Genomic DNA, 17324 nt, shown 5'->3' on the forward strand with positions numbered 1-17324 from the left:
AGCACCGTACCCGCCCTATCCTAAGAAGCAAGTCTGTGGCCTTTTCTGCACCAACCTCACCACTCTGCTCACAGACCCAATGCCTTCTTTTTCCAGGCGAACCGCTGACATGAGGACGTGGCCCTGCAGTTATTCTGCAATTGCTGTGAACCAAGTTCTGATCAAAATGACATTTGCTTGAGAGCAACTTAAATAGCTCCCAGGCAGTATATTCACGCTCTCCTTGTTGCTCCCTCGCAATGAGGCACTTAACAAAAGCATTAGCTCTGAACAGAACTCATTTGCTAGCAATTTGTACTAGCAAGGCCTCGGGAGGTACACCTCTGAGGCCCGGTTTGTTCCTTTTCTCTACCTTATTCCTTAGAGGCAAACATATGCTTCTTGCACCTTCCGATTCTTAACTATTTAATGTGGCATTGTCAGGGAGGTATGTATTCTGTCTTCCTGCGGGAGCACAGGGAAAGCAGTGCAGAAGTCAGCTTTCTAAGAACCTCTGCTTGCTTGTTTGCTTGCTTTTTTTAACCCCAGCATGTTGTGTCTGGCAAAAAATATGCTTGTAACCCAGTGCTGAAATCTCAGAAATCCGAATTTTTGCTAGCAGCAGTTGGGCTGAGGTTTCAGTAAGTTCCACATGCCTCCTTGCCCCTAGGCATGGTCAATGAAATCACAGTAAGAATGCAAAATGTGTGTGTGTGTTTTAATCTGCAAAACAGATTATGTGAATTCTAGAAATTCTGCAAAATTGCATTATCTGGCCCACAGAATTCATTTTTTTGGGAGGCAGGCATTAAAAGTGGATCATTTGGGGTTAGGAACAAGTTAATCTTTCCATTTTGGGTTTTATCAGTTTCTCACTTTTCCAATTCAGTTCAGTTTTCCACAATTCCATCACAGTTTGCGATTTCTTTTTTTAAAAATCCTCACGAAAACTCACCAGTATTTTAGTGCAAATTTCTCCTAATATACACATTGTTCTAAGTTATTTTCACTAATATATGTGTTTTTGTGTACATAATTTGTTTAAACTGATTTATAAAACAGATTTTATATACGTATACAGTTTTAATTCTATCAATATTTAGTTGAATTTTAATCTGTAAGCTGCCTTTAGACTCATCAGGGGAAAAGGTGGCATATGAATAAATTATTATTATTATTATTATTATTATTATTATTATTATTATTAGGCTGGAGAACTGCACCACAATATTCAAAGCTGTGCAAATTTCAAAGGATGGTTGTTTCAGTTCATGTACTGTTTCAGAAAATATTAATTAAGTAGTTTTGCCTTTAAATTTAAACTAAATCCAATTCCCCCCCCCAGCCCCTAGCTTGAGCAAAGATTTGTTTTTTAAAGAGTACTCTTCATATAGCACCCATTTAATTTACATGTACAAGTTGCTTGCTTTTGCCTATTGAATTCCGGCCCAGTGCAAGAGGCCAGGAAGCTCTCTCCATTCAGGAAAATGCAGACCACTTAATAGGATGTTTCATTGGTAAAGCATTAGTTAGCTTATCTTAGTACCAGAACCTAAAACTGACCAATACATACAGTAATTCTGTAGTTCTGAAAAAGTGTGCTCTTCAGGAATCTGGCTGTGTATAAGTAGGCAGATACTGAACAGTCCGCCAAATGTGCTTCCCAGTGGCGTAGCGTGGGTTGTCAGCACCCGGGGCAAGGCAAGTAATTTGCGTCCCCTAACCCGTAGATTTGCGCCCCCTAACCCTAACCCCCAGATGTTGCGCCCGGTGCGGTCGGCCCCCCCTGCACCCCCCACGCTACGCCACTGGTGCTTCCTCTATGTCAGACAAACAGATAGTCAAAAAAATGAATAAGCATCAAACTATCCCATTCATTGTGATAGGAGAGAGGAAAGAGTAGCTCATTTGTGTGTGTTTCTAATGCAGCTACTTTGGCTGCGACTTCCAGACATGTGCCCACTTGATAGGAACCCAACATTTGGTGCTGTATAATATATGACATATATGACAGAAGACTGATCGCTGAAGAATTGATGCTTTTGAATTATGGTGCTGGAGGAGACTCTTGAGAGTCCCATGGACTGCAAGAAGATCAAACCTATCCATTCTTAAGGAAATCAGCCCTGAGTGCTCACTGGAAGGACAGGTCCTGAAGCTGAGGCTCCAGTTCTTTGGCCACCTCATAAGAAGAGAAGACTCCCTGGAAAAGACCTTGGTGTTGGGAAAGATGGAGGGCACAAGGAGAAGGGGACGACAGAGGACGAGATGGTTGGACAGTGTTCTCGAAGCTACCAGCATGAGTTTGACCAAACTGCGGGAGGCAATGGAAGATAGAAGTGCCTGGCGTGCTCTGGTCCATGCGGTCACAAAGAGTCGGACACGACTAAATGACTAAACAACAACAAAATATATGACATCACTCTCTGAATCCCTTAAGTCAAAAGTATTATAAACATTACAGAAAATATTAATACATTGTACTGTATTTATTTATTTTATTTGTATTTATTTATTTTAAATTCAAACTTTTAGATGTTATAGGTTCACTTCCCCTTTCTGCATAGTTATTGCTCTGATTTCTGCTTCTGCTGTTTGAGAAATAGTTATTGAAAATCAAAATTCAGCTTGGTTTATTTTTGACAATTTCACGGCATGTGCCTCTCTTGTAAGTGGCCAACATTTGGTATTAACAGACAGTCGTCAACCATGTGATTTCATCAGTCCATTGTTGGCGATAACTTTGGCGTATTCAATGGCCGATTTGTAAGGAGCTCGAGGGAGAGCCGGATTTTCGAAGTCCACATGGAAGAGTCCAAAGCGAGATCTGTATCCACAAGTCCACTCAAAGTTGTCCAAAAGGGACCACACAAAGTAGCCTTTCAGTTGGACGCCATCAACGTAGATTGCTGATATGGAAAAAAAGGGAAGATACCATATTTATAGATTTCATTCAAATCCACAGAAGTCAAGGGGCCTGCATACACCCACAAATCCCGGTATTGACCAGACACCTCTGAAGCTTAGGGCTGGATCTATACAGGTATAAAAAGAACGCTATGAAACGCTATGAAAAGAAACGTTATAAAAGCTCACAATGGAAATTTGCATAATATATATGTAGGCCTGAACCATATGCTAGTTCCCAAAACTTTATGTATCCTGTCAACAGTATGAGTCAGGTCCCCATACACTGCAGTTTTACGCACACAGAGACTATGCAAGTGTTATCTGGTAGAGCATTATCCTGTTTCTTCCTCCCACTGGTTTGCAACTGTTTGCATGTCGAGGTCCCCAAGCCACCCCAATAACTCACACAGCACACATCAAATTTTGTTTAAGGTTTTCGGCATGATTTTGGCCACAACTTTATTTAAATACACACATGTGAGTGGTTGCTTAGGCATTGGTTACAACTATCTGTCCTTGCCCCTAAGACAGAATTGATTCCAGATTCCAGCGGAAGCCAGTCAGGGAAAACCATATTGGGGAGAAATGAAGCTGGGCATCAGTCCCTCACTTCTCACCCACATGCTCCCAGGGGCTTGCACGGCCCAAGCCCGATGCCAGGGACTAGGACGAAAGGATGGCAAGCCCCTGGATTCCTTTAGCGGAGTTCCCTTCCAGCACCGCCATTGGAGGGGTAGGCACTTACCCCTCCACCAACCAATTTGAACCAATGCCTAACCGCCAACCTTACAAGTTGTGACGATTTGCTACGCAGTAGGCAAAAACCAAATGGCCACAGCCAATCAGCCAGATGGACAAAATTCCTACCAGGCCCCTGCCCCAAAAGCAGGCGACCCCATGACAGGCATAGCAATGTCAAATGCAAAGAACCCCCTCAATTCAGGGAGGGTGGGCGGGTGATCCGGTGCAAGCGGCCCAAGAGGACGCCCAAAGCTGGGCGTCCAGCATTTAAAACCTCTGACCCCTCCTCCAAATTGGCAACAAGGAAATCTTCCCGGAGACTCAATTTACCCAATCACTGCCTGAATCCCTTCCAAACATCCGCACAGGAACAGTGAGGTGGCCTGCAGGCCTCCACCGCAACACGTGCTCTCTGTTAGGAAGAACACGTTTTGTCCAAATTGACTGTGTATGATGATTTTTTAAAAATAATAATAATAAATGACCTGGTTTTCTATGTTCTTGGAAATATAATTGTGCATCTTGATAATTCCACACTAAGAAAGCATTGTGGCAACATGTTAAGATGGAGCAAGTCAATGTGTGGGAATCACTGTGTGTCCTGATACTCCCCAAAAATGTGATGGTTTTAAGCCTCCTCTGCTTTCACAGCAAACTCAAAGGTGCAGAAATGTGTCTTTACTATTTGTCACCCATGCACACGCGAAATATTTAGGCAGAGAATTGCCTAGGTAGCGTCTAATATAGCATGTGAAGAACACAGCCCTCTGACATTATTAGACAATAAGCCATTGAGGACGCTACTGTATAATCTGTCTGCATACCATAGACAAAACAGAAGAGGAAACCTGGCCACGTGACTTGTCAGCTTGATTTATGAGGTACCTAAATCTTGGGGGAAACAATCTTTTGTGTATTAAACCTCTGCTCAAAACAGTGCTGCGTACAAAGATAACTGAGGACGACAGGCGTGGTTCTTGGTTCACTGAAGCTGGAACAAATGTGATAACGGACGGTGTTCACACACATCTACTGGTTTATTGGGGGGGGGAGGCTTTAAACTATTATAAGAAGGAAGAGGTGCTAAGGAAGACACCTATAATGTAAAGGTGAGGCACCGAAAAATAATATCCACATTGAACTTTTGATGTACTGCTTCCTTGGTGATAGGACGTTTGCTAAACATGGTGACTCCATGCCGATACTTTGATTAGAAAACACGTCAGGAGCTCATTATTTCCAAGCCGTGGGCAAGATTTCCCAACATCCTCAGCTAAATTGCGCACTGCTGCCATGCTGCACCAACTATTCAACTCATTTTCTCCCATTCTTATTTTTTTTTGGGGGGGGGGTATAAGAGGAAGACACTTAGCTAAGTTTTGCCTTGGAAACAGACTACTCTAATTTAAAAATACAAAGGTCTCTTATCTCTGGAGAACGGGGCTAGTTCAAACTTCCCTCGGCTTGTAGAGCACAAAGCCAGAATAGTGTGTGTGTTTTTTATAATAATTTTTATTAATTTACAACAGAAACAAATCATACAATAATTTCACATCTAGTTTTTCACAAAATCTTTCTTTTCTGGACTTCCTTCAGCTTTTCCGTAAATCTTTCGTAGGTTTGTATTGTCATTATTTAAACCTTTCTTTTTCTATTCCCTTTTAACAATACTTTCTGTGTTTCACAGTGCTTTTTTAAATCCCTCTAGCGTTATTTGACCATCACTTTTACTCTCCAGATATTCCACAAATTTTCCCCAGTCTTCTGTGAACTTTTGGTCTCTTAAATATCTAATCTTCCCAGTCATTTTATCCAACTCAGCATAGTCTAGCAGCTTCCTTCTCCATTCTTCCATTGTCGGTATTTCCTGTTGTTTCCATTTCTGAGCCAGTAACACCCTTGCAGCTGTCACTGCATATTGAAAGAACTTACTATCCTTTCTCTTTATCTCTTTTCCTAAAATGGCTAACAGAAAGGCCTCTGGCTTCTTTATAAATGTATATTTTAATATCTTTTTTAATTCATTATAAATCATTTCCCAGAAGCCTTTCACTTTCTTACATTCCCACCACATGTGATAAAATGAACCTTCTTTCTCTTTACATTTCCAACACTTATTGCATGTCTTATACATTTTTGCTAATTTTACCGGTGTTATGTACCATCTATAAAACATTTTCATAACATTTTCTTTTAATGTCACACATGCTGTAAATTTTAGGTTCTCCTTCCATAGTCTTTCCCAGTCTTCAAATTGAATATTATAACTGAAGTCTCTGGCCCAGTGTATCATTACCACTCAACTTCCTCATCTTTCAAATTCCATTCTAGCAACAGCTTATACATTCTGGACAAAATTTTAGAGTCCTTATTTATTATTTCTGACTGAAATATTGAATCCTTGTCTGCATAACCACATTCTTTAACGTCTTTCCTGAACATTTCATTTGTTTGGAAATAATGCAACCAATCATAAAGCCAGAATAGTGTTGTGCTGCCCAGGTGATCTTCAGGCAGAGGAGATACATTCACACAGATGGCTTGTGGTACAGTGGTACCTCGGGATAAGAACTTAATTCGTTCTGGAGGTCCCTTCTTAACCTGAAACTGTTCCTAACCTGAAGAAGAAGAAGAAGAAGAAGAGTTTGGATTTGATATCCCGCTTTATCACTACCCGAAGGAGTCTCAAAGCGGCTAACAATCTCCTTTCCCTTCCTCCCCCACAACAAACACTCTGTGAGGTTAGTGGGGCTGAGAGACTTCAGAGAAGTGTGACTGGCCCAAGGTCACCCAGCAGCTGCATGTGGAGGAGCAGAGACGCGAACCCGGTTCCCCAGATTACGAGTCTATCGCTCTTAACCACTACACCACATTGGCTCTCAATTGGCACCACTTTAGCTAATGGGGCCTCCCGCTGCGCCGCCAGAGCACGATTTCTGTTCTCAATAGATCCTGAAGCTAAGTTCTTAACCCGAGGTACTATTTCTGGGTTAGCGGAGTGTGTAACCTGAAGCATCTGTAACCTTAAGCGTCTATAACCCGAGGTACCACTGTACTTTTATAGGGGTTATGGAGGCGAAGTTCCCTTGGCTCTATAGGGGAAAGAGTCCACACTCCTTTAGGGGATAGAATACACACTCCTTCCTTCAATTTAGTGTGAACACTACAGACACCAAAGGGTGTTAAACTAGTGTTAAATTGGATGCGCAGACAAGGTTTCTGAGGCTGGGTTCCTAGGCTGAAGCTGCTCAAATAACCTTGTCACATTTCATTTCATTTTTTCTCTCCCTCATTGGCCCAAAATAATCTTCATGCATTTCCCAAATACATATGTTTCTTCCTCTCCGTATTTCATGCTTCGGGTTTTCTTTCTTTTTTTATGCCAAATGCTGAATTACTGCAATAGCACTTCTATATCCACACAGCACCTCAAAGAATATATGCAGTATGTTGTTGTTGATGATGATGATGATGTTGAAGGAGGAGGAGGAGGAAAGAATTTCAAAGTGGCCTGATAACAAGTTTCTAGGATCATTCTTGAATGAAAGTTCATTTTTTGTGAGGAAAATTAGTCATATAATGGTGAGGAAATGGTAAACCACATGCATACATGCCATAGTTAGTGTGTGTGTTTGTGTGTGACTAAGAGGGGGAAGGGCAATGGTACTATGTAAAATTCAATCTGCACAACAAACTTGCACCTCTTTGATAAAGTTCACGAAAACTAAGAAGCTGAGTGCAGACAGGGAAAGGTCACAGGACCATTAGGTCCAGTCACGGACGACTCTGGGGTTGCGGTGCTCATCTCGCTTTACTGGCTGAGGGAGCCGGTGTACAGCTTCCGGGTCATGTGGCCAGCAGGACTAAGCTGCTTCTGGTGAACCAGAGCAGCGCACGGAAACACCGTTTACCTTCCTACCAGAGAGATACCTATTTATCTACTTGCACTTTGACGTGCTTTCGAACTGCTAAGTTGGCAGGAGCAGGAACCGAGCAACAGGAACTCACCCCATAGCGGGGATTCAAACTGCCGACCTTCTGATTGGCAAGTCCTAGGCTCTGTGGTTTAACCCACAGCGCCACCTGCATCCCTTCTAGATGTGCAGTACAGAAGTCCTATTAGGTTCAATGCAAGTGTATACTGTACTGGATTCCAGCCTAAAACAGCTAAACTAAAAATATTTGAAAGGCCTGGGTGAATACAAAGTGATTTGCCTGGCAGAAAAAAAAAGGTAGCAGTGAAGGCATCACCTGAACTTCCTTGGGGAAAGTGTCCCACAAACAAGAAGCAACCGCTAAAAATGTCCTCCCTCTGGTCAGCCCCTGCCTCACCTCTGCTCAGAGAAGATAATCAGCAGATGGCCTCAGAATATGAGCAGGTCAGGTTGGGAGCAGATGTTCATTCAGATACTTGCAGCAGTACCTTGAAATGAGCTCAGAAGTAGAAAGGAAGCCAGTGAAACTCTTTCAACACCAGTGTGATGAGTTCCAACCACTAGTCCTATCTAAAATTCTGGCAACTGCATTCTGTACTAACTGTGGCTTTCACGCTGTGATTAAACCATGTTCTCCTCATGTATGTATGTATGTATGTATGAAAAGCAGGTTGTATGGAAACTGCTGGTGCAAACCTAGCCCTAGATATATCATATATCTGAATTAGGAGGCAAGAACCCAAAAGCAACAACATGCGCTCCGGATAGGAGATAGTGTATCTACAAAGGAGAACTGTCGCATATGAAGCAAACCTTATTCACAGTTCCTACGGTGCCCAAGTACTTTGGTGACAGCCACATTATTAATTAGCATAGATCTATTTACACCCATTATGCCATTAATCACTGTATCAGGAAGGTCGTCTAATTAATTAACCGCCATGGGTGGTCACAACAGCTGAAAGAACCATTTCAGGTATATGGCAGAGTACATCATTTGTCTTGTCTTCTACGGCACCCATCTCTTTCTTGCCGGGTCTCCTCTGCATACTTTTCTTTCCTTGATCTCTGTGTTAGCTTTGATACCACGGGACACTCACTCCCCACAAGGTCTTTTCATTCTTGGAATGTTATGACATCAATTTACTGGGGCTTCACATCACACTGACAGCTCGTTCGGTTCTTTTATTGAAATATCTTCTTCTCTCCCACTGACCAGTGGCATTTTCTAAGGTTTGCCATTAATCCTTTGCTTTCTGCTTATAATGCCACAAACAGTAGTCTCCAGGCTAGCCTCATTAGACCATATATTTTCCATTTCTGCATATGTTTTACTTCTCAGTTCTGGCACCCTTTACCTCTCGTCCCTCTTCTGGTGGACTGGAGTCTTGATAGACAACTCCATCAGTGGATCACCACCCTACAGCTGGGAGCAGGTGGGGAAGAGCAAAGACCTTGCCATTGGCCAGCAGAGACAAATTATATTTTATACTTCCTATATTAGCTGATGGGGCAGGAGGCTGTTCTGAAGAAGAACAGGATATATAACCAGAAGTACTTGTTGTTATCAGAGGAGGAAGAACTTATAAATTTGGCTTGGCTATGGTTGCTAGAGGGACACAGGTGGCGCTGTGGGTTAAACCACAGAGCCAAGGACTTGCCGATCAGAAGGTCGGTGGTTCGAATCCCCATGATGGGGTGAGCTCCCGTTGCTCGGTCCCAGCTCCTGCCAACCTAGCAGTTCGAAAGCATGTCAAGGTGCAAATAGATAAATAGGTACTGCTCTGGTGGGAAGGTAAACGGCGTTTCCGTGCGCTGCTCTGGTTTGCCAGAAGTGGCTTAGTCATGCTGGCCACATGACCCGGAAGCTGTACGCCGGCTCCCTTGGCCAATAAAGCAAGATGAGCGCCGCAACCCCAGAGTCGGCCACGACTGGACCTAATGGTCAGGGGTCCCTTTACCTTTAAAGATCCACTTAGTCCCTCATTTTGTTTCCAACCGTAAACAGAGAGAAGCTCCGGAAAGCTCAGCAGAGGGAATGAAGGCCACAGTCCTTTCCTCTCATTTGTCCCCGACAACTGCTATTCAGAGGTACAGAGGCTGCATTTAGTTATCTTGTCTGTCCCTTAAGATCAGGTAAGGAGGATCTTCACCAAGTCTGTGGATCTCTGAGGTGCAGTTATCGTTATGTGGAACATGGCATTCTCAGTGATGGTGTCCAAACCCTGAAACATCTTGAGAGGCTAATTTATCTTCCTCTCTCCCAGTCTTCCGAGAGAAGATTGGTGAAGGGCATTTTGTTTAGATGAGCCTTCAGCTTAGATTAATTTGTATGCCTCCAATATTAATATTTTTTAAGGGTTCTGCTGCTTTATGCTTATGCCAGTGTTCCTCTTGTTCTTGCTTTTGGTAATTTTATGATACTGTTCGATGCTATCTCAGTGTTTTTTATTTTGAGGGTATTCTACTTCGGTAGGTTGGGAGTGTGTATTTGCCCTGAAGAAGTCTACTTGCCGTACCCTGCTGCAACTAAGTTGAAGGCACCGTAATTGCAATGATTGCGATTGTATTCCTTTCCTGTTAAGTCCTGTCCCCATTTCTCTTCCGTTGTCTCCTCTGTAGACTTCTAGACTGTAAACTTCTTGAAGCAGCAATCTCTCTTCTTCTTTTGTAAAGCACCATGTACATGGAAGGTGGTATATAAATGAATAAAGCATTATTCCCCACATACAGACCCCATGTGAAGATCATCTGAACTGGACCCAGAACCATGTTGTTTGTCGCAGGGTTTGCTCTGCCATTTGGAGACTGCACCATGGAACAAATTGCGAGCTGCCTGAAACTGCTGTAGGTTCAAAATGTCAAGACTGATTTACATTTTGAGTTTTCCGGTGGCTGGTAATCTCAGCTACAGTTGAAGACAGACAGACACTAAAACATATGAGTATCAATAAAGAGGATTAAGGGTAAATGCTAGGGATTTCTTATGAGTGGCATTTTGCAAGCATTGTTCACGAACTGACACCTTTATAGTGCCCAGTGTCGAGGAGGAAACAAACAGAAGATTTGTGAGCATGGAAACAGCAATTTCCAATGAAGAAGTCAGCATATTTAATAAGGAATCTGGGGAGGGGGGGAAACATCAGTTGCAATTCAACACACATGTTTATTAGACTTCTCTTGCTCTCTTCTGCTCAGGGGTTTAACTAGCAATAAATTTAAGTGTTGCAGACATCCTTGCTTGCTGCTGCAGTTGTGGACATTATGGGTTCACATGTTTCCATGGTTGATTGTCTTCTTTCAGTAGTGGAGGAGCATGTACCCACCACCCACATATCATTAACTGGGGACATGGAGACTTCACATGCGCTCAGATCACATGCTCTTTCTTCCCCGTGAGTGATGAGCTTGCATGTAGACAGCTACCTAAAGTGTTTTTTCCTTAAGCAACCATGTGCTGTCTCAAGTGCACAACTGTGGAAACAAAATGTAGACTGAACCAACAGTCATAGCTGTTTCCATTGAATTTTTTTGTGTTACAAAACAACCATCATTTTCACTTTCAATTCATAAAGTCCTTTTCACAGTTCGTTTACATTTAGTGAAAAACACTTTTGTCATAGACATCTTACAGTTGCGGGAGAGAGGAGAGGATTGTTCTTTTGTTCTGTTGCGAAGAAGAAGAAGAAGAAGAAGAAGAAGAAGAAGAAGAAGAAGAAGAAGAAGAAGAAGTTATTATTTATATCCCACCCATCTGGCTGGGCTTCCCCAACCACTCTGGGTGGCTTCCAACAAAATATTAAAATACAGTAATGCATCAAACATTAAAAGCCTGGTGTTAGTGTAGTGGTTTGTGTCAGCATCATGTGGGTAGGTCCTTTATTTATATGCTTACTTACTTACTGATATTGTAAGAGATTGCAGGGTCCAGAGCTTGCTTGGGTGTGTTCATTTAATTGCAGTGTGGCTTGTTTGTACAGGTTGTTGTGTCAGGTTAGCCGTATCGATCCTCCTTTGCTTGTCCCAGTGCTAGTTTTAGTTTGTTGGTTAACTTTAAGAAACATCAGTCATAGAAAAGAGAGTCTGTCTAAACACCTGACTAAGGCTTCTCTAGGCCATTGGACATTGAAGACATAAGCACGGCCTGTTTGTGTAAGTTATCTCTTGATATGGACTACAAAATTTGGAAGCTTTGTATATGTAATGCAAGGGAGGATGTGATGAGTTTGCCAACTAAAACTATAGGCTTCCCCCCACCCCTGTCATTTGCCATGATAATGACCCTATCCATACATTCTCCAAAATGTATGCTGCTCAAAGGACAGGCAGGATAACAGAATTATACCTCCCCACACTATCTGCAGTTCTGCCTCACCTCTATTTAGAGGTGGAATGGTATGCAGCAATTCTTTGTGTCCTTCCCTCTCTTGTGACTCCAAGGAGCACAGATCATGCCTCTTTCAGTGTATGCATGTGGCAATCCATGCACCTTCCTGGAATGCAGATGTTGCATGGCTCATCAACATGGGCAAGTGAAGAGACACACACTGCTCCTCAGTGGCGTAGCGTGGGGGTGCAGGGGGGGCCGGCCGCACCGGGTGCAACATGGGGGGGGGCGCTCGCACTCACAGCTCTCTGCCCCTACCTGGCTCTCTCACTCTCTCTCACTGCCGTGCTGGCTGTGCAAATCCGATCCAAGCCGCCAGGTCGCCACCCACTGTGGAGGGGAGGGTGCCAGGCGTGTGGTGCAGTGCGGAGAGAGAGCGAGGGACTATCTGGGGGAGGGACAGTGCAGCGGGGGGGGCACAAATTACTTGCCTTGCCCCGGATTAGGGGGCGCAAATTACTTGCCTTGCCCCGGGTGCTGACAACCCACGCTACGCCACTGCTGCTCCTCCCCTACACGTTCAGTCTATTCACCTTGTGGAAGGTGTGAATACCATATGATCAAGGCTAACCACTCTTCCAGGATTCACGACATTCATAACTTTCAGATGTGGCTAAGGCAGTCCTAGCCAACACAGTTAAAGCTATCCACAATCAAGGGAACAGTGAGGTTGCTACATCAGAAGTGTCTGGGAAATCAAGGCAGGGGCCGTCTGTTCTATGCCCCAAGGCACTCAGAATGTTGAGAGTGTGGTGATGTCACTGCGCCACTGCTAATGAGCTGGGCATAACACAGCTGGAGAAATTGAGTCTGGGTCCATCTTGATTGGGATCAAGTTCTGTCTCATCAATGCTGACTACTAGGGCTGGGTGATATATCAATATAGTGTATCGTTCATATCATATCGGTTTCATTGTTTTTGACCTGGGAATATATCACGAATCATGATGTGTATTAGGGCTGGGTGATGTATTGTCCAAAACCAGTTTCAAGTCCATATCATGATACTGGCTTCATAATTTTTGACCTGGTGATATACATTGGTACCTCTACTTACAAACTTAATTCGTTCAGGAGGTCCATTCGTAACCTGAAACTGTTCTTAAGTAGAGGTGTGCTTTCGCTGATGGGGCCTCTTGCTGCCGCTGCGCCGCTGGCACACGATTTCCACTCTCTCAAGGTAACTCTTCCAGGTTAGTGGAGTTTGTAACCTGAGGCGTTTATAACCTGAGGCATTTGTAACTCGAGGTACCACTGCATTGTGAATCATGATAGTGAGTGTGCTATGCAAAAACCACAATGTGGGGAATACTGTGAAGTCAGCCAGTGCCTCTACATTAACTGCATCCTTATTTCAGACATTGTGATATATCGGTATATCACAATATTTAGCTGGTGATATATCATGATGTTCAAAAGCAGATACTGCCCATCCCTACTGACTACAAAGATCTTGCTCCAGACCACATAGAGAAAACATATTCCCTGGTTAGCTTCCCCTCTGTGGATGCCACTGTGTGAGGCAGTTTGTCATGCATATATCTCACATGAAAATTTGTCATTTGTCTAATTCAGTGTAATTTGCTGCCAAGGAGTGTGGTGGAGTCTCCTTCTTTGGAAGTCTTTAAGCAGAGGCTTGACAACCATATGTCAGGAGTGCTCTGATGGTGTTTCCTGCTTGGCAGGGGGTTGGACTCGATGGCCCTTGTGGTCTCTTCCAACTCTATGATTCTATGATTCTATAATTCCATTCTAGAGCAAATAAAAAGAGCTGTCAAACTGAAGGCACCAAAGCCAGTCTTGCTGTCTACCAACAACATCCAAGCCTATGCCTTTTAATTAAAAGAAATGCTCTCAGGCTTGGCATATTCTGCAAACTGCAGATCAATACTTATTCAGAAAATAAGACTCCTCGTATGCTGTGAATTGAAAATTATGAAATATGTCTTCTCTTTCAGAACTTTTGGGACTAAAGCGTTATTGTATACAGAATCTCTCTTGCTGCCAAGAGGGGAAAATAGACAAACTGCGTAAGACTAAAAAGATCGAGAATACAGGTAAATGATATCTATTGATTTAAATACAAGCTTGTTAATCAAGAGAATGAAACACATTCTCCTGTAATGTTTTTCACTATAATGAAGCATAATAAGCTATAATAGCCAATTCACAACGGATTCCAGAGGAAGGCAGGAAACTGCCTTACGCTGTGTCAGAACAGAGAGTGGTGGCAGATCAGTTGCAGGAGTTCCTAGAGGAAATGGAATATCTGTATCTGCCTGGCTTCAGGTGGGGTTTGGGACTGAATCAGCTTCTGTCTCCCTGATGGAAGGCCTGTATTAAGAGTAGGACAGGTGGGTGCACCTCCACTTCTGCTTCTTGATCTGCTGGCAGCTTTTGGTGCCATGGGCCCAGCAGTCTTCTTGACTGGCTCTATGTGTACTGGAGGCACTGTTGGTCAGCAGCTTCATCCCTAACTGCAGGAACATTTCCAGAGAACAGGAGTAGGGGGCTGTGTATTCGGCCCTATTCCCTTTTTCTATTTCTCTTTAACATCTGTGTCAAGAGGGGCAGACCATGGTCTGGAACACTGTCTGTATTTAGATGTGGAATGGATGAGGACTAACAAACTGAACCCTGGGAAGATGGAGGCACTGTAGGTGAGTGGCTCCAGTGTCTGGGAGACTGGCCGTCTGCCTGTCCTGGATGGCAGACCTTCCAATGTCCTTATTTTCCAGAGACAATCCCGGATTTACAAAAGCTGTCCTGGTTTCTGATTTGTTCCCGGAATGTCCCACTTTTCTTTAAAGATAAAGGTAAAGGGACCCATGACTGTTAGGTCCAGTCGTGACCGACTCTGGGGTTGCAGCGCTCATCTCACTTTACTGGCCGAGGGAGCCAGCGTACAGCTTCCGGGTCATGTGGCCAGCATGACTAAGCCGCTTCTGGCGAACCAGAGCAGTGCACGGAAACACCGTTTACCTTCCCGCCGGAGTGGTACCTATTTATCTACTTGCACTTTGATGTGCTTTCGAACTGCTAGGTTGGCAGGAGCAGGGACCGAGCAACAGGAGCTCACCACGTCGTGGGGATTCAAACTGCCAACCTTCTGATCGGCAAGTCCTAGGCTCGGTGGTTTAACCCACAGCGCCACCTGTGCCGACCACTTTTCTTTAGGACGTCCCTATTTTCATTGGAGAAATGTTGGAGGGTATGGAGTTATGCGACCCCCGAGCCAAGGAGATAATCAACTATACAACCTTTAGAAGACATATGAAGGCAGCCTTGGTGTAGGGAATTTTTTTTTAATGTTCAATGCAGGGCCGCCATAAGCATATTTGGTGCAGTGGTGCAAAGATCCCTCCGCCCCCCCCCCTTTCCCAGAGTGGACCTTTTTTTAGGGCTGGAGGAGGTGGGTAGTGGCTGGAGGGCGACTCCTCTGGCAGGGAAGAGGCAGAGGCTGGACACGGCGCCTCCTGGCTCAGCTGGCCGCTTTGTGGGGCAGTGGCCACGGCAGGCAGCACACCAAGAGAGCAGGCCTGCGCCGAGCAAGCGACGGCCCGTGCACCCCTCCCGGCAAGCGTTGGCTCAGTTTTTCCCCTTTTAGCCCTCTGGCACCCTGCAGAATACGTCACCTGCAGGCTAAAAGGGAAAAAACTGAGCCGACGTTCAGCAGGAGCAGCACACGCACCCTCGCTCACTAAGCGCGCTTGTTCGGTGTTCCCCGGACTCTCACCTGGTGCCCTCTAGAACTTGGCACCCCGGCGCCCCACGCCTCAAGGGGTAAGACGGGCCTGGTTCAATGTCTTATAATATTTTTATATATGTTGGAAGCCGCCCAGAGTGGCTGGGGCAACCCAGTCTGATGGGCAGGATAACAACAACAACAACTGAATAGGACCCTGAATAGGATGGGGGTACTCTTCAGAAGGGACGTAGGTGGCGCTGTGGGTTAAACCACAGAGCCTAGGACTTGCTGATCAGAAGGTCGGTGGTTCGAATCCCGTTGCTCGATTCCTGCTCCTGCCCACCTAGCAGTTCGAAAGCACATCGAAGTGCAAGTAGATAAATAGGAACCACTCCGGCGGGAAGGTAAACGGCATTTCCGTGAGCTGCTCTGGTTCGCCAGAAGCGGCTTAGTCATGCTGGCCACATGACCCGGAAGCTGTACGCCGGCTCCCTCGGCCAATAAAGCAAGATGAGCGCTGCAACCCCAGAGTCGGTCACAACTGGACCTAATGGTCAGGGGTCCTTTACCTTTACCTTACTCTTCATAAAAAGGCCCTGATTCTCCCCACTACAGACCTTGCAACTTTCTAATAGAAAGGGGTCTAATTATGGTGGGGAGGCTCCTACCAGAACTGCAGCACTGCAAGATTTGCGGCTCCCGGGCTGTGCCGGGATGTTAAAAGATCAACAAATGCTCTCAATATTTCAGTGCCACTATCCTGAGACCTCTGAACTAAGCACAAAAGAAAGGTTTCTATAACCTCTAAATTTCTCATTACAGGCATTCCCAGTGCATATAGCTGAAGACAAACACATGAGAAACGTAAGTAGGATTATCTTATTTGCAAAGCTGGAAAGACGAAGGCATAAAACAGAATTCTCTGCCGTTTGTCCTGAAGAGTTTAGAGGAGAAGCCTTTTTCCTTCCTGCTGAATTTTCAAATCAAGCCTGCTCTTCCAACTGATATACTAGTCACTGGGAATGACAAAGGAAAGTAGCGCTGTTGTGCTCAGGCCCTGCTCAAGGGCTTCTGGTTAGCCACTTATGAGTACAGGATTCCACACTAGATTGGCCTTAACGTTTGATTCCACACGTCTCTTTCCACGTTCTTAAAAGCGCTGTCCTCCTCTCTTCAGAACATCAACGAGAAGCCAATTTTTGGAACAGATGTATATATTTCATCGCATCGGATTTGAATTCCCAACTGAGGGAATATTTGGCTCATACGAAACATTTTCATCCTCGGTAATCTAACGAAGTACAATGGAACTACGAGACAGATTTGTTCTTTGAACTCAGCTAGCACTGATCTTCTGCCGCTGCAAAAAAAAATCTGGCGATTAACCGAATTCTGCAAGACTAGCAGTCTCTGTTCACTACCCAGTGTGGTAAATGACTTCCACACCCCAGGAGGGACAGATAGGGCATTTGGGGCCTGGGACTAAGGTTATTAGTGATATAGCAGAAGCAGCAACAGCAGCAGCCATATCACAGCACTGTCTTTCTGAAAAGCACTTAGATTTGCAGATGCTCCGAAAATGCAGTGGCAAAAACAAACAGCCAACAACTGTGTATTATTCTATTCCTATATCTCTGCTATCTTCTGATAAAGAATTTCTTTTGAATTAGATCAAAGCCAGACT

At 44.4% G+C, this 17324-nt stretch overlaps 1 protein-coding gene across 2 annotated transcripts in view; it reads right to left on the bottom strand.

Annotated features, from left to right (window-relative positions):
• Nucleotides 1-2471: 2471 nt before the first annotated feature.
• LOC310685614 (cytosolic beta-glucosidase-like) overlaps nucleotides 2472-17324 on the bottom strand; it is a 109010-nt gene continuing 94157 nt past the window's right edge. For both annotated transcript variants that reach the window (XM_083458343.1, XM_083458342.1), the window contains exon 6: nucleotides 2472-2888. In XM_083458343.1, coding sequence (XP_083314469.1) covers nucleotides 2683-2888 — 206 coding nt within the window. In that variant the 3' untranslated portion in view covers nucleotides 2472-2682. The remainder of the gene's footprint in view (nucleotides 2889-17324) is intronic.

The sequence above is a fragment of the Podarcis tiliguerta genome, assembly GCF_965153285.1.
Source record: "Podarcis tiliguerta genome assembly, chromosome: 9".
Taxonomy (NCBI): Eukaryota; Metazoa; Chordata; class Lepidosauria; order Squamata; family Lacertidae; genus Podarcis; species Podarcis tiliguerta.